At 39.8% G+C, this 22,828-nt stretch overlaps 1 protein-coding gene and 1 long non-coding RNA gene across 2 annotated transcripts; both read right to left on the reverse strand.

Moving 5' to 3' along the window:
* Window positions 1–1,599: 1,599 nt before the first annotated feature.
* On the reverse strand, window positions 1,600–5,858 carry LOC125374778. Its single transcript, XR_007218752.1, has 2 exons — window positions 4,417–5,858; window positions 1,600–3,947 (listed from the first exon to the last, which is right to left on the reverse strand). It is a non-coding gene; the product is annotated as an uncharacterized LOC125374778 (long non-coding RNA).
* A 1,134-nt stretch (window positions 5,859–6,992) lies between these two features.
* Window positions 6,993–13,962, reverse strand: LOC124146863 (immunoglobulin superfamily member 22-like). The gene is made up of 5 exons (XM_048386600.1): window positions 13,593–13,962; window positions 11,260–11,357; window positions 10,729–10,989; window positions 9,304–9,585; window positions 6,993–8,056 (listed from the first exon to the last, which is right to left on the reverse strand). Exons 2-5 carry the CDS (start codon window positions 11,333–11,335, stop codon window positions 7,719–7,721), a joined length of 957 nt encoding a protein of 318 aa, XP_048242557.1. The 5' UTR covers window positions 11,336–11,357; window positions 13,593–13,962; the 3' UTR covers window positions 6,993–7,718.
* Between the last annotated feature and the right edge of the window lie 8,866 nt (window positions 13,963–22,828).

The following is a 22,828-nucleotide window of genomic DNA, read 5'->3' on the forward strand; positions in this document are numbered from 1 at the left end:
TTTCTTTACTCTATTTTTTACTTTAATTATTTTACTCCCCATTTTTGAACCATAACACAAATGGGGACAACCATACTATCAAATAATTTTTTAACAACTCTTTACATGTGATATCCACATACCGGTATATAGGGTTCCATTTATTAAGTGTCAACAGTGTCAAATATTGTAGAGGGATATCAGTGCTATAACATTTTAGAAAATAATTTAAGAATATGCGTTGATATAAATTATTTTATTTATGAAGAACAAGCAAGGGTTCGTAAAATATATTGAACAACAGACAATATTTGACTTTAAAAATGCTTTTGATTTTGTAGACAGGAAGAAATTAGTATATAATGTTACATCTAAACAGAATGTCATGGTAGAATATCCATAACATTCTAAAACCATGTATGAAAGCAAGTAACTAAAAATACAATGTTTGGTGTATGTATGGATGTATTGTGTGTCCCCAGTTGTTCACTTGCTTTCCTAATTGATGAACTGGTAAATGGTATGTATGAAAGTGGGATCATGGTATTTCAGTAAGCCAATATATTAAGGATGTCATGCTATAGATGTTCGCTGATGATGTTGTTGTGATGTCTCATTTCTACAGATACAAGTGGGGCTACAGACACATTAAAAAAGACCAGAACTATATGTTTTTAGAAATGGGGGTAATTTTCGGCATTTTAACAAATGGTTTTCTGATTATAGAATCACACAAGTCACTACATCTTAAAATAAAGTTACATTGGTACACTATTTGATTGTAAAGTAGCTCCTTCACAGCATGTACACTATTTGATGGTGAGATGTCTCCTAGACAGTATGTCAAGTATTTAATGAAAAAGTATTTCCTTGACAGCATGTACACTATTTGATGCTGAGGTATGTCCTTGACAGCACGTACACTATTTGATGTTGAGGTATGTCCTTGACAGCATGTACACTATTTGCTGTTGAGGTATCTCCTTGACAGCATGTACACTATTTGATGTTGAGGTATGCAAAATTGCGCCAAAACCCTTTCCATACACATATCCAATGCACGTGTTTATGATTCACTATCAAACAGTGATAATACCCAGTGTTCGCGAATGCACATTGTTAATCTTCCTTCAGAATGCCCACAAGTGGAACAGTAAAGACATGCGTTCTTTGTTAGTGCTAATCACCAGACTTTTCGTACCATTCGTGCATCTGACACATGTCTGAGCTAGGTTTGGGTAAGTGATTGAGATAATTTGTAATAAGAAAGAATTTCGAGTAAAAGCGTTCTGGGCAAGAAGGTTGTTACCATTCTTGTGTTGGTGACATACTAAAATTGTTGGCCTGCTGCTTTTTGAAGCGTTTCCAGTTTGCCATCGCGACGTCTCACAGAGAACTATGTAAACAGTACTTGCTGAAAACTTAATTCTACAGACACAAACCGTTGATTACACATGGCGAAACGTTTTACAACGTGTCCGTTATCCAGAAGTTGGTATTTCCATAAGCTACATTATGATAGTGTTACGTGTCGATTCCCAAATTAAAACAATATCTTAACCCAGAAATCTGTAGGTAAAAGAACTTAGTGTGAAACCAACAAACGACAAACAGGTCGTAGACAATCAAATATTGTATAACAAAATTCACTAGGTTTACAAATCAATACAAATTAGTGCACAGGACATAAAATGGCAAGACACAATAAAGTGGTAGTTCAATATTCAGTGGCAATATATAATATGATGACAGTGGTCAATATCAAATACACAGATACAGTGATGATAGCAAAAGTCAGTGATGTATTCGCCTAGCGGCGACAGTGGTCAGGCTTCCGAAAATTGACACATAACAACAGTTAGAATCATTGTTTTGAATACAGCCACATAATAATAATATGTATTGGATACGCTTCCAACGAGTTTTGAATGGAATGGAATTCTTCCAGTTTGAAGGTCTGCCTTTGGAACGATTGTAAGGCCTAAACATACAGTCACAGAAAATCCATGATGTCAAATCAATGGCATGTACCAAAGTGGCATGTGATATCGTGTTATTGCCAGCGTGTTGAACATTAATCATACTGTAATCAGTCACACACATTGACTTGACAGGTGAGGGACTTGCCCAGATCAGGACGTCCACGAAGAACAGTGCCAGAGAGGACAAGGTCCGTGTACAGCAGGCAAAACTGCTGCCAACTTCAACTTGCACTGTTTTTCGTCATTGCTCACATACCCACAACAGAGGCGTCGAGTGAATTGAGCAGGATAAGGTTGTCAACTTGATTTAGTCAAATGTCAGGTGACTAACCATCTCAAGAACAACGTCAAAGAGACTCTACCGTGGTCTTCTCGTAGCCCAGACCTGAATCCAATCGAGCATCTGTGGGATTACTTAGGGCTTAGGGTTAAAGCCAGGGATCCTCCAGTACAAAACCTTCAAGAATTGACCCAGGCAACAGCAACACATCTCTCAGTGGAGGATGAGGCGTCTGATATTAAGCATGGGGGGACATCATGTGGATATGATCCGTGTACGGGTTGGGAACGCCACATGTTGGCTAACATTGTTTATCATTTGTCTGGGTGAGAGAGTGAGATAAATTTAACGTCACATCGGCAATATTTCAGCCATGTCGTGACGAGACCAAATGTTACATATTTTAACTGTATAAAGTCATGTCGTCGAAGAACAGTACAATAACCATAATATCACAGATTTACGTAAAACTAGTTGGAGAGCATAAAAGATATAAATTAGCATTAAAAACACAACATATAAAATGTGTTATAGATCGCCAGTAACTGAAGGCAGATCACCACACTAGGGACCATGGAGACTTACAGTAATTTTGCTACCTGCATGGACCCCTGCAGGATATACACCATCCCTTGGGGTGTTGGTGATTATTGACACAGTGAATACAACAGAAAACGCTACTGTGAAATGTGTATAAAACCTTTTCTAAGCCTAGTGGTTAAAGCGTTCACTCGTCACGCCGAAGGATGTGTTTTAATATTTTTATTTTTCTCATTTTTTATAAATAAGTTATATGTTGATATCATGCAGTCTGATAGACATATAAGAACTTTTATAAGAACTTCATGCTACTTTTTGCAGATGATGTGATTATGATGTCGAGTACTATTCTTGGTCTACAGAAGCAGTTTGACATACTTTCGGGATATATTTAGATAAATGGAAACTTAGTACTAATCTTGATAAAACAAATATTGTTATATTTCGTAGAGGTGGTCGAGTAGCCGCAAGAGAGAAATGTTTTTTTAAAGGTCAGAGTATTAATGTTGTGAATGAATTCAAATACCTTGGCATATTGTTTACCCATACACTGAATCTGAATACGTCTATACTTAATCTCACAAACAGAGCAAAGAGGGCTCTGTTACAAGTCCCCTCTGTTATCTCTCAGCTTGGAGTTATTTCACCGAAAATGTATTTTAAATTATTTGATTCTCAAATAGAACCTATTTTACTATATGAGTCTGATATATTGCGGTTGTAAAGAGTTCTATACAATTGGAAAGGTTTATCTCCTCGCTTGTAAAATGTTTTTGAATGTTGGTATGTCAACACCAAGTCATATGGTTTATGGAGAATGCGGGAGATACCAATTGTACATGGTATCTTACACTCGTTGCTTGAAGTAATGGTGAAAATAATAATAATTCCTCAACACCGTTTACCTAAGAAAGCCTACAACATGCTCGTACACCTCGATAGTCTTGGAAAGAAAACATGGGCTTCTTGTATTCGTACATTGCTTTTTTTCGTATGGATTTGTAAGTAAATAACATCTTGGGATATTTAATTATTATTGCAGTCAGGTGCCAATGTGGCAATAATCTGTATCGCATAGTTGAGGTCATGATCAGGCGTCTGTGAAGCAGTAATAGAAAGTTGTCTGGTGTAGAAACAAGCGTGGTTGTCCTTCAATTAATGTCGACCTTGAAAGGAAAACTTATGTTATTTCAGGATAGAGAGAATAAATCCAATAGTATGATAAAAGAGAATTAGTACTTTGAATTAATAAATTCATTTGTATTATAATTTCCTTCAAGGCAGATTATATTTTACTGAACTTACTCTCCCACGAAAAAACACAAACAGTAATGAGCATACATATGTCAATGTATCCTGCCCCACCAGTTGCAACCGTCAAAAACACATGCAAAGGCAAGTCCAGTGTTCCGCTAAAATTGTCACTGGGACATAGGGTACAAGTCCAAAAAGGGAATTGAAGCGGAAATCAGTTTAGTCACTGATGCGTCAAATTAGGAAACTTTCTGGCTACCATAAAGAATTGAAAGTAGATACATTTCTGTAATGTGTTTGTTGTAGAACGTTTCGGCAAGACGTAGGAATCCCTTGATAATAGGATTGTATGTGTTTCCTGAGATATTAGTGTATACTTACATAATTTTAGTTCCAACGTGAAATGGAGAGGAGTATACCACGAGACGTGTAAAGTTGCACATCATGCTCAAGCAATATATGTCTCGAGGATGAATCATCAGATCTTCTTAACGCTGGTCAGTAATATATTGCTTGGAGACTGGATCGTGGAAATTCGACTTTACTGAAACCGAAAACAGATATACATACCATTCCAATAAATCTTTGAAACGGCGGCATGGTGACATAATTGATATGCAAGGATAACACATGGTATATAATTAATGGTGTCATTTTTCATCCTTTAGCCATTTTCCGTCCTTCTGAAGGACATTCACAGTACATTTAGTTTATTTAACTCAAAGGGAAACAAACGTTAAAGTTACCGAAAGACTATATATCGACCCGGAAATAATAATGCCACTCTCACTGTCAAAGCATTAACACAATACTTACGTTCTAGAAACAGGAGCATCTAAGTTAACATTCACCGTATTCAGATGGCTACCCTCCATGATTTCTGTTTGGACTGACATCTCTACAGTTGAATCTTCATCTTTTGGCAAGGCGTGTCTGTTGTGCCTTCTACTATAGATGCAGCTACATGTACAGGTTACGATTGTGCCATACATTGCATAAACCAATTCAAAATAAAGCAAAGCACTGTTTGTATTTTACACTTTGTAAAACTAAAGAAATGATTGGTCATAAATTGTTGTAATCAGATTACAATGTTCATTATAGCAAATATATTATAGCTGATATTAATATATAAATATGGCACCCAAACTCATGTAATAATAACGTCACTTACCATTAAAAGCAAGCAAGGTAAGTTAGTAAGAACTAAAGCTTTATGCTCACCAAATATGTACATGTATGCAAATTAGAAAAAGGTGCAACATACAGTAAGCGTTTCACATTGCAAACTTCCATCTCTCGCTCAGCCATGCACACCGTCAAACTGTCGGGATGTACACCTTACTATGCAGTATAGGTAAGAAGGCACACATTAATAGTTTTACATGAAATGTAATATAATATATATATATACAAAAATGAGGTAAATGTTCACTCGGTGTACATGTAATATATAATAAAATAATAGTGTTCACGTTAGTCCATCATCTTCTTTATATCAGTTTCAGACATATATATTATATATATATACAACACAATTCATTGGGCATCTGTCACTGCCTCGACATTCAAAAACGGTTCATGAAAATTTGTGAAAAAGAAAGCAAATGCCATCTCAAGTTTACTGGGAAAGCAATATGTAAAATGATAGATTTACTCATAGATAACATCTATGTGGAATTTTGGGCAAGAAGTAGGCATCCCCATCGGCATCAATTGTGCTCCCTTGTTGCTGGTCCTCTTAATTTAAGCGAGTGATTGAGTGAGTGAGTGAGTATGGTTTTACGCCGCTTTTAGCAATATTCCAGCAATATCACGGCGGGGGACACCACAAATGGGCTTCACACATTGTGCCCATGTCGGGAATTGAACCCGGGTCTTTGGCGTGACGAACTAACGCTTGAACCACTAGGCTACCCGACCGCCCACTTACTTTATGCAGTGGAACCGGAATTTGTGACGCTTACTTTATGCAGTGGAATCGGAATTTGTGATGCAGTTCCCTATTCTTAACATGTACCATACGTTTCGTGTATGGGGTTTGACGCCTATATTAAAATACTACATAGAGATCACTACACGAGTGTCTGTCAGGTAACATTTATCTTACAACGAGTTGTTTCAAAGCGTATCTAACGAGCGAAGGATACACTTTGAAACAACGAGTTGTAAGATAAATGGTATCAAACAGGCACGAATGCAGTAATCTGTTTCTTACACACCCTAAAATCGCACCTTTTTGGCATCGAATTGTCTATTCTCATGATCGCAGTGGCGCATTAAAACATAACACTACGGTCATAAGTGATGTCATCCGATGGACTGCTTACTAACAACACAAAAAGGTTTCCGCCATGTTTACTTCTGTATACCGGTGACAGACTTTTATATAATGGCGTGTTCACTGACAACAGTCCGCAGGATTTTCAGAGGAGGATTTTCGTTGATTGAGGGATCGTATACAAATGTGTCATGTAAGTAATCAGAAACAGAAAGACAATCTGCGAAGCGTTATTTGTTTTATGTTTTCCAATGTAACCCAGAGAATATCGTTATTGGTGTGCCTGGCTTTGCGTCAGTCATGGCGTGACCCAGGACCAATCAACAGAGATCAAGGCTATTTCACCCATCAGCCTACTGTGAACTCATCAAGTAATAATGAGTTGTACTGTTTAATTTGCTTCATGTCCCTTTGGCTTCCACCTATGTGTTCTCTGTCCATTGTGTTGTGACAGTATTATCCTTCTGTTGACATCACTTCCTCATGTTATCCCACTTATGTATACAATTGTTGTTACTGTTAATCCTCTACTGTTAATTCTCCACCTACTATATATATTCTGTACAATGTCCCTCATTCAGTCTTGCTTGACAACGGTATAAGGATCTATACCGAAACGTCGCTGTTTACAGTATTAAAGAAGTTGTTATCCATAACATTGTGTCCACCTTGTCATCCGTCAAATTCAAAGTAATGCCTATCAAACAATTACTTAGCATTGTCATCAATCGTCTTAGCAGTCTATGTTCTGTGACATTGTAAATGGAATTGATCAACACGAACTAAGAGACTTGACGTTCAATTAGGCTTACTTGACAACATTCAGTGTAATTAAATTCACATGCTTTCATGCTAAGAAGTATAAATAACGTCCAATGGATCCCTGTGTTCAAGGATGAAAACATCACTGACACTTGATATCGTCATTTGTATCATTAGATAAAAGAAAACTAGTTTTCAGCATGTGACGGTTAAACATCTATTAAGGATCGATCGCAATAGTTATCTCAACGTTAAGTAAGATTGATACAAAATTTGTGTAGATCTTGATTCAACATTTTTGCATTTGCCTATCCGATGAAATTGTGCTTTCACAGTCATTACTGAGTGTAGTATATTGTACATCGAATGTTAATGTTTTTGTGTATTATCTTTCTTTGGATCCAAGAGTAACACAAGAATGAAACAATTCGTACATTGACCACTTTATGATCAAAGACATGATCAGAACATATGACAATTTTCCCTTTGGTCACTTTTACTTACTTTGAATAATGTGAGAAAGTGAAATAAAACAAAGCCTGATGGATCATTTGCAATATTGCATGTTTAGTTTCCTTCGCAACTACAGTTATTTTGATTGAACGCAAAACGACTGCTCTACACACATATGTAGCAAATGTTAATGTGTTTGACAAATTGGTAAATGCTGCTTGTCATAGGAAATGAAATATGACATAGATCGATTCTTACCTGTCTGTACTGTCAGTGTTCCCGTTGTTGTCAGAGAGCCAACCTGGTAGGTGTATTGCCCCACATCAGAGGACTGGACGTTTGTGATGACCAAACGTTGAGTTTGTCCTACCACTGTGATCTGATACTTGGCAGAGCTGGTTAGCACCGCTCCATTCCTTCTCCACGTTCCGCTGTTGACATTTGCTTGGGAGAGTGATGTCTCAAAGGTCACTGTTGTTCCCGGAGCTACATTGAAGCTCTGCAGTCCGTTAAGTATGCTCAGGGCTGTTGATGAAAAATATCACTGGTTTATATTTACAGATGTGGTATTCGTCGATGTATCCTTATTTGTTAATTGGTGTAAATGTAGCTCCACTGTTTAAGGACACCATACTTTGCTCTGCCTGTATCCAGTTATCTTGGGTTCGAATTCCATTCTCGATGATTATGGTCCTTGCTGTGCAGCACCATATCCGTGCTGATGGCTCTCACCAACACGGTAAACGTCTGATATATGCAACACTCTAGACTTTCCTGGCCCACCATGGTATCCACTAGTTTCAGAGGGGTGTTACTCCCTGTGTTACATGTTACTTAGCATTGCCATCAATCATCTTAGCAGCCCATGTACTGTAAAATTTTAAATGGAATGGTCCAACACGCACTAAGAGACATGACGTTCAATTAGGCTTACTTGACAACATTCAGTATGATTAAATTCACATGCTTTCACGCGAGGAAATATAAATAGCGTCCAATGGATCCCTGTGTACAAGGGTTCAAATATCACTGACACTTGATATCGTCATTTGTATCATTACATGAAAGGAAACAAGTTGTCAGCATGAGATGGTTAAACATCTATTTAGGATCAATCGCAATAGTTATCTCAACGTTAAGTAAGATTGATACAACATGTGTGTAGATCTTTCTCACCAGTTTTGCGTTTGCCTATCCGGAGAAGTTGTGCTTTCACAGACATTACTAAGTGTAGTATATGATACATCGAATGTTATTGTTTGTGTGTGTATTGTCTTTCTTTGGATTTCAAGATTAACACAAGAATGAAACAATTCGTTTATTGAGCACTTCATGATCAAAGACATGATCAGAACATACAGTAAACTACGTTTATAACGAACACGCTTATAACGAACTGACGGATATAACGAACTTATTTTTTAGTCCCGGTCATTTCTTGTATATATGCTGTATGTATGCTTATAACGAACTACGGTTATTACGAACTAAAATTAGTGGTCCCTTTGAGTTCGTTATAACCGTAGTTTACTGTATGAAAATTTTCCCTTTGGTCACTTTTACTTATATTGAATAAAGTGAGAAAGTGAAAAAAAGCAACCTGATGGATCATTTGTAATATTGCATGTTTAGCTCCCCTAATAACTACAGTTATTTAGATTGGACGCAAAACGACTGCTCTACACACATAAGTAGCAAACGTTAATGTGTTTGACAGATTGGTAAATGCTGCTTGTCATTGGAAATGAAATATGACACATATCGATTCTTACCTGTTTGTACTGTCAGTGTTCCCGTTGTTGTCAGAGAGCCAACCTGGTAGGTATATTGCCCCGCATCAGAGGACTGGACGTTTGTGATGACCAAACTTTGAGTTTGTCCTACCACTGTGATCTGATATTTGTCAGAGCTGGTTAGCACCGTTCCATTCCTTCTCCACGTTCCGCTGTTGACATTTGCTTGGGAGAGTGTTGTCTCAAAGGTCACTGTTGTTCCCGGTGCTACATTGAAGCTCTGTAGTCCAGTTTGGATGGCAGGTGTAACCCCTGTGTTCCCTGAAGCCGAACATTGCGTGAGTCACGTGCACGATCTCTATGCCTTTTATCACTCTTATAACCCCTTACTGTTGACTGCTGTGTAAAAGTTCAATATTTCTCATCAAATAAGATAGATAGTCGTACATGTCCCCTTTACAGGGTGTCTGTTAATATCCGATTTTACGTCCAGTGTTTCATTTCTTCTGAACAATACATGATGCCATCCATTGTTCGTTGATAACAATACGTAATCTGAACAACAAGCAACAGTTACTCTGTATGATTGATTCATACGTGTTGTCCGTCTTGGACTGACAGTGAGTAACATATGGCATAATTTATGTGAAACTCGGAATAAGGGGGGTCTGTCCATAGTGAATGAATTCTGTATGCCCCAAAATCTCTAGGCTTACAACAGTCATTCAGTGGGTGATTCAGTCATTAATTCGTCGTATATCGCTAGTTAATGCACTCACTACACTCACCTTGATATGTGTGCGTGTTGTAGGCAACAAAAATATACTTTCTACTCAAATTGTGTAGGTCACGGGTGCTACTGACAGAGCAGGACATGATTATTCTTTACGAGAAGACCAAGTAAGTTGCATTACTGTTGTGCCCTTACGCGCAAAAACATATGTTTGGGCAGATTTAGCACAGCCATTTCGTTACCTATGGCCCCCTTCTATATGAGATAATGTCTACATGTCGACAATAGCAATAATACCACTGCTCTTGTATATATTTATATCTACTGATACAACCTTAAATTTAAGTTCCCTGTCCTCTGATATATTCTGAAGCCATCCTGGTAGATGATTCCACCTAAGCAAGAAATTATCCTGCATGATGTATAAAGCACAGTTAATACATCAAAACATGTCCTATTAATTGCAAGACATGCCTCCTATAGTTTTAATGTAAGATACGAAATAAACCACACTTACATCTTACATTCGGCCTGGGTTATTTCATACCTTCAACATTATCTATGGCACGTTGGTAACCAAAAGACTCACGCGGTTGCTCTTCAAGTCGAAGACCCGGGATCGAATCCACGGTCACATGGGCGAAAAGTACACGCACTTGTATGGTTAAAGTGGAATATTGCTGCGAACGTTGTGAAACATACTCCTTAACCAAGTAAACTGTATATCTTACCGTCTACAGTGAGGACAGCTGATACCTCAAAGTTATTTACACGGAATGTGTAGGTGCCAGCGTCTGCCGCCACGATGCTCTGAATGACGATTTGTCTAACTTCACCCGAGGTTGTTATGACTATCTTGATGGAGTCCTGGCTCAGTGCGACGTTGTTTCTGTACCAGGTACCATCTCCTGTGACTCCATCGGCTACAATCAGCTGGAAGAAGGCAAACCCTCCCGTGGTGCTGCTGTAATCAGCAGGATCCAACTGAAAACCTGATGAACACAGATACGTTAGTTGACTGATATTTTCTGAATGGTGAATGCCATTCCATGACTTTTATATTTCGTATCCCTAGACAATGACTTGAAGCAGCGGCTTCTCGATACATGGAGTCAATAGTTGTACTATGGACCTTGAAATGTGACCAACCCAATTAAAGTCGCCAATACATGATGTATAAAAAAGTCCAAATACGTCGATTACGAAATACTTGCCTATCGAAAAAGACAAATGTATATTTGACCATGTTGTTGCATAGTTACCTTTCGTTTGCTGCTGTGATGGCATTACACAGCAGAGGACCACGCATACCAACGGTAGCAACATTCCTGGGTACATCGTCAGTCGGCACCCTGAAACACTACCAACACACTAAGTTTAGATTCACTTCAACGGCATCAATGACATCCGTGTACCGTTATCGGTGACAGTACCAACACGTTAAGTGTAGATACATTGCAAAGGCATCAATTACATCTCTGTACCGTTATCGGTGACACTACCAACACGTTAAGTGTAGATACATTGCAAAGGCATCAATTACATCCGTGTACGGTTATCGGTGACACTACCAACACTTTAAGTGTAGATACATTGCAATAGCATCAATTACATCCGTGTATCGTTATCGGTGACAGTACCAACACGTTAAGTGTAGATACATTGCAAAGGCATCAATTACATCCGTGTACCGTTATCGGTGACACTACCAACACGTTAAGTGTAGATACATTGCAAAGGCATCAATTACATCCGTGTACGGTTATCGGTGACACTACCAACACTTTAAGTGGAGATACATTGCAAAGGCATCAATTACATCCGTATATCTTTATCGGTGACACTACCAACACGTTAAGTGGAGATACATTGCAAAGGCATCAATTACATCCGTGTATCGTTATCGGTGACACTACCAACACGTTAAGTGTAGATACATTGCAAAGGCATCAATTACATCCGTGTACCGTTATCGGTGACACTACCAACACGTTAAGTGTAGATACATTGCAAAGGCATCAATTACATCCGTGTACGGTTATCGGTAACACTACCAACACTTTAAGTGGAGATACATTGTAAAGGCAACAATTACATCCGTGTACGGTTATCGGTGACACTACCAACACGTTAAGTGTAGATACATCGCAAAGGCATCAATTACATCCGTGTACCGTTATCGGTGACACTACCAACACGTTAAGTGTAGATACATTGCAATAGCATCAATTACATCCGTGTACGGTTATCGGTGACACTACCAACACGTTAAGTGTAGATACATCGCAAAGGCATCAATTACATCCGTGTACGGTTATCGGTGACACTACCAACACGTTAAGTGTAGATACATCGCAAAGGCATCAATTACATCCGTGTATCGTTATCGGTGACACTACCAACACGTTAAGTTTAGATACATTGCAAAGGCATCAATTACATCCGTGTATCGTTATCGGTGACACTACCAACACGTTAAGTTTAGATACATTGCAAAGGCATCAATTACATCCGTGTATCGTTATCGGTGACACTACCAACACTTTAAGTGTAGATACATTGCAAAGGCATCAATTACATCCGTGTATCGTTATCGGTGACACTACCAACACGTTAAGTTTAGATACATTGCAAAGGCATCAATTACATCCGCGTATAAATCATAACATTGATATATATTGGCAAATGACTGACATATAATTATACTTTTCAATATCTTGCTTTTGATGATGAAACTATATATGCCCTGAAGAAAAAAGAAACGCAAAAGTAGTAAAATCGAAAATCGAGTGTTGGGGGAAGGGGGGATGGGAAAATTGCAAAAACACAACCACGTGAGAGCCTGGCGCAAAACACAACAACGTGACATGCACGAGCAACATCCCTTTTGGGGCTATAAAAATGTTAGGTTTTCATTTGCATTCACAATTTTACAGCAAGTGAACAGCAAAAACAATGAAAACTCAACAACGCCATTGACCCATTGCAAACAGGAGAATCATCAGGCAGGTTTTTCCACGTTGCACCAAGCACCATTACAAGACTGGAACCGTAATCAGACACACATGACCATTCCAGATCCGGATGACCGCGTGTCACTACTAGAGCACAGGACCAATTCATACATCACTTACTTCAAAGAATCAAAGCTCTGCAAAGCTATATTACCATGCACCTCGCTGTCGCAGTTGCAGTAGCATATCCACAAGACAATATGTTAAGTGAACAGAACAGCTTTCTGTTCTTATTTTTAAAAATGCGTTTGGTTTTAAACAAGATAATAATCAGGTCACATGATAAGCCTACACCAGCCGTTTGGCCACTTGTGCAGAAAGTTTTCTTGCGGAATAAGTCGAGCAGAGCAGAGAAGGTTCGAGAGTTATTGACTATTGTTTGCAAACAATGCTTCAGAACGGTCGAGGTACTATCCCTTTCACATAGTAAGACAAAACAAATCTTTTCAAATATAATACAAATACAAAAATATTGTCATACGTACAACCACGAACAATACGTGTCTGCCATGTAAATAAGATAAGACAATGATATATAGAGACAATGTTAAAGAAATCTGTGACACAAATTTGCAGCTTACCTTCCGAAATTGATGGAGTCGAGCTCCCTGTCCTATTCTCCTAGACCGACACCACAACTACACTGCACATTCATCTAGGCAGCTACTCGCCGACACAGAAACATCCGAGGCTCAACAAAACGAGTATACGTTAATGTTTTTACGGTTCAAGTGTTGGACACAGTGAGCGCTTGTTAAGGTAAGGTGAAAAACGAAGTTCTGAAATCAGGTCAGTGGAGAGGTAAGTTTTTCACAGCACACCTAAATGATCATCCCTTTAAGAAACACAAGTAAAGCAACAAGAAACTTCACAATACACCACAATTCGCCATCCTGCGATGACCTAAAACTTAAAAATCGCCGACGTGCGAAGATACCACTCAGCGTTCATAACCTTGTAAAGGATGAGCGGCCGCCTTCCAAACGCACCAATGTAGTCCCGGGTAGACAGGGGCGTTCTCCAGGTTGAGCTTACTGCTTTGTCATCTTGCTTTAAATAAACACGGTTCTGTTTAGTGGCCTGTGACTTTGAAGGCACAGCAGAAACATTAAGCTTATGTTTAGCTTATGAAAAGCGCATCAGTAGAAACATTCAGGTTTTATACATAAACGGGTGTTGTAAAACATATCCTTCCTTCCAGCTAAGTTTACAACAGGGATGACAAGCAAACTGTTAAATATGCCGAGCGTGACGCCAGGGTATGTGAACAAGTTTGACGACTCAAAGTGCTTCTCCTTGTGGTGTCTGAACGCTGGATGGTCGACATTTAGATTATGTGTCTGAGACATATTTTATTCACTGACAGAGTGAATTGCGCGATATACTGCAGGTTTAGTAAACTACGTCTTGTGTAAACTGGTTAGACTGGTTCTTACCGCATGGCAGCCATTGTTGACACATACAATGACAACCACCATGATTTCGCGAAAGAAAACTAGCAGAAGCAGTCTAGATTCGATCCCACGTGCAATCCATCAACAGATCGTGGCTATTTTATCTCATCCGTCAACTGTGAACCCATGAAACAATAGTTCTTTCCAATCTTAAGTCTCTCATTGGCTTCCTGTCTACATGTGTTCTCCGCCTATTACAATATTAACCGTCTGTTATTCGTCAGGTGGGCACAGGTGGCCCAGTCGTCTAAGGCGCCACGATCGAGCCCCTTGGACACGCCAGAAACCTATGATTGTGGGTTCGAATCCCGGTTCGCCCCGATTATGTATCTAGGTTTGTCAGCACCTACCCGTGCTCGTGGGTTTCACCGAAGTGGTAATCGTCTGAGACATGCATCACTTCGGGCTTTCCTCTCACATTAAGCTGACACGCCGTGATATAACTGGAATAATGTTAAAAGCGGCGTTAAACCCCAAATCATTAACTCACTCACTAAAGTAATCCCAGCTCCCTTCGGACCCTCCTACCTACAGAATGTTACATGGTTCAACATGGCTCCAGGTTATTACTCACATGAAGATATACGCCGTTGTAATGATGCGAGGTGAAATGGTGGTGGGGTGAGGTTAAATTGGGTTTAACGTCGCGTCGAAGATTATTGCACTTATATAGCGGTGTGTGTGTGTGTGTGTGTGTGTGTGTGTGTGTGTGTGTGTGTGTGTGTGTGTGTGTGTGTGTGTGTGTGTGTGTGTGTGTGTGTGTGTGTGTGTGTGTGTGTGTGTGTGTGTGTGTGTGTGTGTGTGTTTGTTGCTGCTTGTACTAGTCCGGACTGATGCCGATTTATAGTGCTAGTTCACTGAGATACCATGCCGCAGTTTAACATGAAAACCCCACTCAGACACAGTATACTGACTCCGAGCCGACCTGTCCTTGTTTAGCCCCTTAATGCCGAGCGCCAGACAGGGTAACAACAATTACCATCTTTTAATGTTTTTTGGTATGACGCGACCGGGGATCGAATCCCGTACCTTCCGTTCCCCGGGCAGACGCTCTACCACTAGACCACGGAGGCGGCGAGGTGAAATGGGGTTTAACGTCGCGTCCAAGATTATTGCACTCATGTGCCAAAAACATGGACTAATAGAGAAGAGGAACCTGTTGAATGTTGAATGCCGTCAGTCACACTGCCTACATACCCGCTTCATACCCTACTCTGAGTGTGATGATGGTCACAAGAAGACAGTACACACCGAAACTGCCTGATGTTGAAAAGTCATGGCGTTTAGTCACTCGTTTTTCACGCATTTCATTGTAAAGTGTATGCGCTCATAGGCATTTAGCTGTTGTGTGCAGCAAGGCGAGGTATACGAGGAGATTATGTTGGTGTTTTAAGTGTTTGTGCAGCCTTCCAAGACGAATTGTATCTTCGTGTTACCTGTGTGCTGGTTATATTGCAACTTCTAGAGCGCGTAGAGCTCGAGGGCACGTTCCTAACTTTCTGTGGGCGTTTCAGAGACACGTCACTGAACCACTTCATATGCTAAATTGAGATCAGTAAGTGTGAGTGAGTTGGGTTTAACGCCGCTTTTAACATTATTCCAGTTATATCACGGCATGTCAGCTTAATGTAGGAGGAAAGCCCGAAGTGATCCGAATCTCAGACGTTTACCACTTCGGTGAAACCCACGAGCACGGGTATGGTGCTGACAAACCTAGAAACATAATCGGGGCGAACCGGGATTCGAACCCACAATCATAGGTTTCTGGCGTGCCCAAGGGGCGCAACTCTGCACAGCGAATCGCGGCGCCTTAGACGACTGGGCCACCCGTGCCCCCAATTGACATCAGGTGAGAGGTGAGATGAAATGCGGTATAACGTAGCTTTAAAGATTATTGCATATATATAGTGCTAGTCCACTGCGATACCATGCCGGAGCTTCTATCATGAATACCTACTTATATTAGACACATTATATTGACTCCGAGCCAACCAGTCCTTGTTTTATCCCCTTAATGCCGAGCGCCAGACAGAGTGACAACAAGCACCATTATTTAGCGTCGTTTGGTATAACCCCCAACATTCCACACCATGGGCAGACCCTGTAGATAATATACCACGGAGGCGGTTCTTCAGGCGAGGAATGTAGCTTGCGGTTAGCCGACACGAGATAATCTGTAGCAATAAGGGAGATAAATCAATAGTAACCATCAAGTCACTGAAGACCTGTGGATAGTCGACCTCCCTATTTGCCTCATATGAGGCTAGATATTGTTACATTTTTATCTTCCGGAATTAAATGGAGTTAATAGTAAAACCAAGTTTAGATAACGGCCAGCTTTAAATATTGGCTCATTTATAAAATATTAAGCCATGTTTCTCTTTCTTTTATGAAGTACTGTTGCACGGACTTCTCATCCCACGTGGCTTGTCTCAGTTTTTGCTATATTTTTTGGCGAACTCGTCGTTAGTCGTCGATATAGAAAGGGATATTGACGGGCATGGGGTTGATGATATCCTGAATGCATTTGAGGAGACATCTACCAATGCAGAATTTGCCAAAAATTACACTACAATGGTCTCCAAAAAGAGCAACACTGTGCGTGACCTGTCACAGAACGATGTGGGTTATATTTTCACCAGTTCACCCCAGACAGGGCCTTAATAACTTGAGCGCTCTTTCTTTGGCCCATGGCATTAACAAAATATTGGTGATGTTGAATAAGTAAAAAAAACTTTAAAAAGTGACTGGATGTGTTGAGCAGTTAAAGGAGTCTTGTTCGCAGCATGAATTTGTGACCTCCGTGTCATGGGTAGTGTCCCAAAGACTCAAAGCAAGGGAGTCATTTAAAATGTTGATTAGGATGTACATGTAAACAGGGGAAATGGTTCATTAACTTAAGGCTCAAAAGGTCCAATGTCCTGACAGAATGGAACTTGGTTCTTTTCTGAGATTGCAAAAAGTTAAGCAAATCCTTAGAGTTTTTGAGAATCTACATGGCATTTATTCCACTTGTCGCAAATACTTTCTGTGAATAAAAAGGAAGTCCTTCCTTAAAGGGCAAGTTCACACGGAAATGAACCTATTTTTCTTGTACTTTTTCCACATTAAAAGTGTTAACATAGAAGAGTCATAGACAAAAATGTAAAAATATCACAATTAATTAACATATTTTTCGCATTAAAACGATTTATATTTTTCACATTTACCAAGTGTTCTATTTCCACACCAAAAACACCATGGCTTATGCCCCTTGCAATATGACGTCATTGGTGCCAATTGATAAACATTATGACGTCATCATGCTTTGTTAGAGCCGCTTCACGTGGTGAAGGTCCAGGTGTGTGATTCTAGCGTCTCAGATGCCAGCCAGCATAGTGTTATGCTGAGTCACCACTGCGCCGGAGTGTGTCGTAGGCCATGTTGTTTTACCGAAAAACTGGTACTTGATATCTTTTGCGTTGAGAATAGACAGGGACCCAGTTGAATTGGCACCAATTACGTCATAATCTAAGGGGGATAACTCAGGCCTGTTTAGCTCGAAAAACGAAGGCCTCATAACGGCATATCATTTTCACACTATTGTGAGCTTCCTACGTTCACTGTGAAAAAATTGAGTGTATATTTTCAAACACAGATACTAATTAATTCTAAAATTGCGTTTTGTTTAGAAAAAGAAAGAAAGTGATTTTTGCGTGTACACTTCCCCTTTAAGTGGATTATGGTCAGTCTTTGAGACAAGGATTTGGACCCAGCAATATATCTCTCTTTGTGTGGATTTTTCTGGAGCTTTGAAAACAAGTACAAAAGAGGAATGGACATGTCTTCAGGTTTTAGAATCAAGTCAAAAGTTGATAGTACTGATGCATGGTTTTGGCAGATTCCTTCCTCAGTTAACATACTAGCCTCATATGTGGCATTATTTGATATGTCATGTAAACCAAGTTCTTTGATCAAACAATTTATGAAGTGATGCTCACATAGGCCAAAGGGTCAAAAGGTCACTGAGGCTTCACATTTACTGCGAGTGAGTGAGTGAATAGTTATTGCTTGACGCCCCAACAACCTTGCAGCTCCTCGCGACGAGACCGTGTCTAATCTGTCATATGTAAACAAACATAATATAAGTGATGTGAAAATCACTAAAACCTCAGTCAAATATCACATTCAAGGGTAAAAGCCTGACTGTTCAGATAATAATCTTTATTTTATCATAGTGTTTGATTTCTTTTAAATATGCTAAAAATCAACTTTTAAAAAGTCCAGACAAGGTTTGAACGATCTCATTAAAGCGTTGTCTGATAAGTGTGTAATCAACACATTCAAGCAAAATGTGCTTCATAGTAATTGGACTATTGCAAGGGGTTCAAGAAGGTGGATATAGAATAACTACGACAAATGCTGCACGGCTGTAACACAACTTCATGATGGCGATAGACCAGAATGGGTGTGACCTCCAATCAGTGGCTTGATGGCATGGGGCTTATTCAAAACCTTGGTATTTCAACTTTGTTGCGAATGATCATTCACATATTGTCTGATGGAAGTTTTTACATCAGTTGAATTATTAAGAGCAGCTTTTGCCGAAGCATCTGCTTTACAGTTGTCAATGATGCCAACATGACTGGGTTATCAACAAAACGAGGCTTCTTTTTCAACTAAAGACAAATTAAGGTGACACTGTAAAATTCAGCTAAAATGGATGATTGGATTTTCGATTTTTGATTGCCTGTAAACAGGAGACTATCAGAAATATTATAAAGCTGATTTTGGAAAACTTTTCTATATATTGCAAAGCCAATAGTATAGCCTGAGCTTCTGCCGTAAACATCGAGCTTCCATCAGTTAGTCGTATGGACACAGTACAATGTTAGTAACCGCTGCAGCTGATACCTTCTCAACATCTTTCGATCTGTTTCTGTACATATTGGTATCAGAGGAATATTAGTTATTCAGTGCATAAAACTCCTGTTGATAAAATAATTAATTAGTTTCAGGTTTCTGTAGTTTCGCCAGTTCTTAATTAACATCAGGTTGTATAGATTTTCATGTGGGCATTCCTGGTACATTATTTACGGAAATAGCAGAAAGATGTAAATGTGGATCTGATGTTGGACTGCAGGCGAATGCCAAGTGATACAGGGGCCGTCGTACAAATGCTGATATGGAGGAGAGAACAAGTTGTTTCAATGTTGGATAAGAGGGATTGGAACGAAGAAAAAATTCATTCCATAGAGCTTTTGTTACAAAACGTGGTGAACACAGATACAGTTAGATATCTATATTCAGAGGTTCAGGACAATTTGTGAAAAAGGAAAGCAAATGCCATCTGAAGTTTACTGAGAAAACAATATGTGAAATGCTGGACTTGCTCATTGATAACATCTATGTAATATTTTGGGGGAAGACATTAAGGCAAGAAGTAGGCTTCCCCATGGGCTTGAATGGCGCTCCCCTTCTTGCTGATCTGCTTCTTTATGAATATGAATCAGAATTTCTGCTCGGATTGGCAAAGTCAAAACAAGGTATTTCGCCAAGAGGTTGAACTTGAGCTTCAGGTATATTGTTCAATGACCATAAAATAGCCCATTCCCACTGAATTACCCACATGAACTAGAAATACAGGAAACCAGTAAGACCGCCTCACTGAACAACAAAAGTTCCTGTGACATTGAATAAGATCTAATGCAAAGTTATGTTTTTTACCAAATCTGAAACAATTTCGGTTTGCAACAGATAAAAGACTGTAAGTCTTCAAATGGTTTTATTTGCCATACTGACTTCAGAAAATGGGTGATTTCATAACAAAACATGAACATGTCAATTTACAAATCAATAGCGTGTGTGTCCACCTCTGGTTGCGATGCAAGCAACACATCTTCGTCTCATGGAATGGACCAGGCGTCACACAAAGTCCTGTGGGATATCTGTCCATATCTGCTGGAGCATGTTTCGAAGTTCCTGGAGTGTCTGTGGAACACATGGTAGAACAACAGGGCCGATGATCTCGTCGCGGTAGCGCTGTCCATTGAGATTTCCGTCTACCACTATCAAACGGGTCCTCTGTCTTGCTGTAATCCCACCCCATACCATAACGCTGCCGCCCCCGAACCGATCTTCTTCCATGACACAATGATTGACGTAACGTTCACCTCGACCTCGGTACACTCGAATCCGTCAATCGCTGTGGCTGGGGTGAAAACGAGACTCGTCAGTGAATAGAACTTGTCCCCACTGCATGGCCGTCCAGCGTAGACGCTGTCTGCACGTGCTTGGTGGTGGTTTCCTGTCAAAATGGGACGTCTGGCGGGTCTTCTGGCGACAATCCCTGCACATCTGAGGCTGCGACGTACGGTTTGTGAAGATATTCGTCGAAGGCCAGGGATGCTTCTTGCAGTCACTGTTGCTGGCGGTGTCCCCCGCAGTGATATTGCTGGAATATTGCTAAAAGCGGCGTAAAACCATACTCACTCATTCTAGTACGTTTCCCTTATCATTAAGCTCAGTGAACCCCTTAAGGGATTGTGACCATTTCAGTCTCGCATAATTATGAATGGTTTGGGGAGCTGGTCGAACAGATTATGCAGGTCCCTGATTAGGGGAGCATGATGATTGAGGCATGTATAAGGTGAACAAAGTTATTGCAATATGTAAAGTTTTAAGCACTGCAACAGCTTGTTAAAGTTAACACTTAGGGCAATATTGCGTATTTATCTGTGGGGGTTTTGGTATGGGGGCGGAATGGAGTATCAGCAAGTGGGCCTCTGTATTGTATTCTGAAAGGGGTACTTGGCCTCAGTTTCTGGTCCTTGAAGCAAAGGATAACATTTTTTATTCATGACCGAAAATTGGGCAAGATTTGGACGATCATCTGCATAAATAACCCATCTAAAATGTATTGCAGCTATGGACAAACACTTGACTTCGGGCAGGAGGATTTTGATCCTCGACCAATAAATGACCGATCAGATCCATCAGGAACAGATTGCTAATTATGCAGCGCCCCGCCCCCCTACACCAGGTGGGAATGTCCTAAATATCTATTTCAGTGTACCAGTTTACAACATGAAGCAGTAACTGATCAATAGCATTACAAAGTTATGACATGATCAATGTTAGGTATTGATATACAATGTTTTGAAAATGATCTTGATATAGATTGTTCCACTTCCATGAAATCTATTAATATATACCAGTAAGATAATACACTCTGTATCAACATACATTCATTTGGAATCATGATAATAATAGGCAACTTTCGACCTTCATAACCAGTCAAAATACCAAATAAAAAAGATTTCAGAGAACTCTGCCTGTGTCTTTGAAACCCTTAATCATCCTAGTGACAGAGATACCACACGTCACATTATAATGCATGCATCGCCGACATATATCATCTAACCCGTGAAGATCCGGGAAAGAATAGGTCTTCAGCAACTCATGCTTGCCGTAAAGGCCGACTATGCTTGTCGTAAGAGGTGACTAACGGTATTGGGTGGTCAAGCTCGCTGACTTGGTTGATGCATGTCATCGTATCCCAATTGCGTAGATCGATGCTCATGATGCCAATCACTGGATTGTCTGGTCCAGACTCGATCATTACCAGACTGGAGTATTGCTGAGTGCGGCGTTAAACAAGAAACAAACAAACAAACAAACAAACAGAGACTCACGCGACAAACAATTAATGAAGAATGTGCTGCCATGTCCCTAATCAACAAACTATAGGCGCTTAACTTGCCTTAAACTAGAGGCGCTTAACTTGCCTTAAACTAGAGGCCTCTTAACTTGCCTTAAACTAGAGGAGCTTAACTTGCCTTAAACTAGAGGAGCTTAACTTGCCTTAAACTAGAGGCGCTTAACTTACCTTAAACTAGAGGAGCTTAACTTGCCTTAAACTAGAGGAGCTTAACTTGCCTTAAACTAGAGGAGCTTAACTTGCCTTAAACTAGAGGATCTTAACTTTCCTTAAACTAGAGGCGCTTAACTTGCCTTAAACTAGAGGAGCTTAACTTACCTTAAACTAGAGGCGCTTAACTTGCCTTAAACTAGAGGAGCTTAACTTACCTTAAACTAGAGGAGCTTAACTTGCCTTAAACTAAAGGCGCTTAACTTGCCTTAGATAGTGAAATATCTCAGGAAGTCTTGTAATGATGACATTATTTACATATGAAATATAAAATATGAAAGAGTGAGAATCCTACATGGTCAGTGTAGTCCACACGAGAAAAGGCATGGGAACAAATTCTAATTTTAATCTTGTTTGCACCAGGGCAGACTCTTTTGAGAGAAAAAAGTAATATTGATTTAGTTAATACAATGTTTGCTCAATGACAGTATTAGCTTGTCGTAAGAGGTGACTA

Source organism: Haliotis rufescens, unplaced genomic scaffold, assembly GCF_023055435.1.
Source record: "Haliotis rufescens isolate VD_foot unplaced genomic scaffold, xgHalRufe1.0.p SCAF_6, whole genome shotgun sequence".
Classification (NCBI taxonomy): Eukaryota; Metazoa; Mollusca; class Gastropoda; order Lepetellida; family Haliotidae; genus Haliotis; species Haliotis rufescens.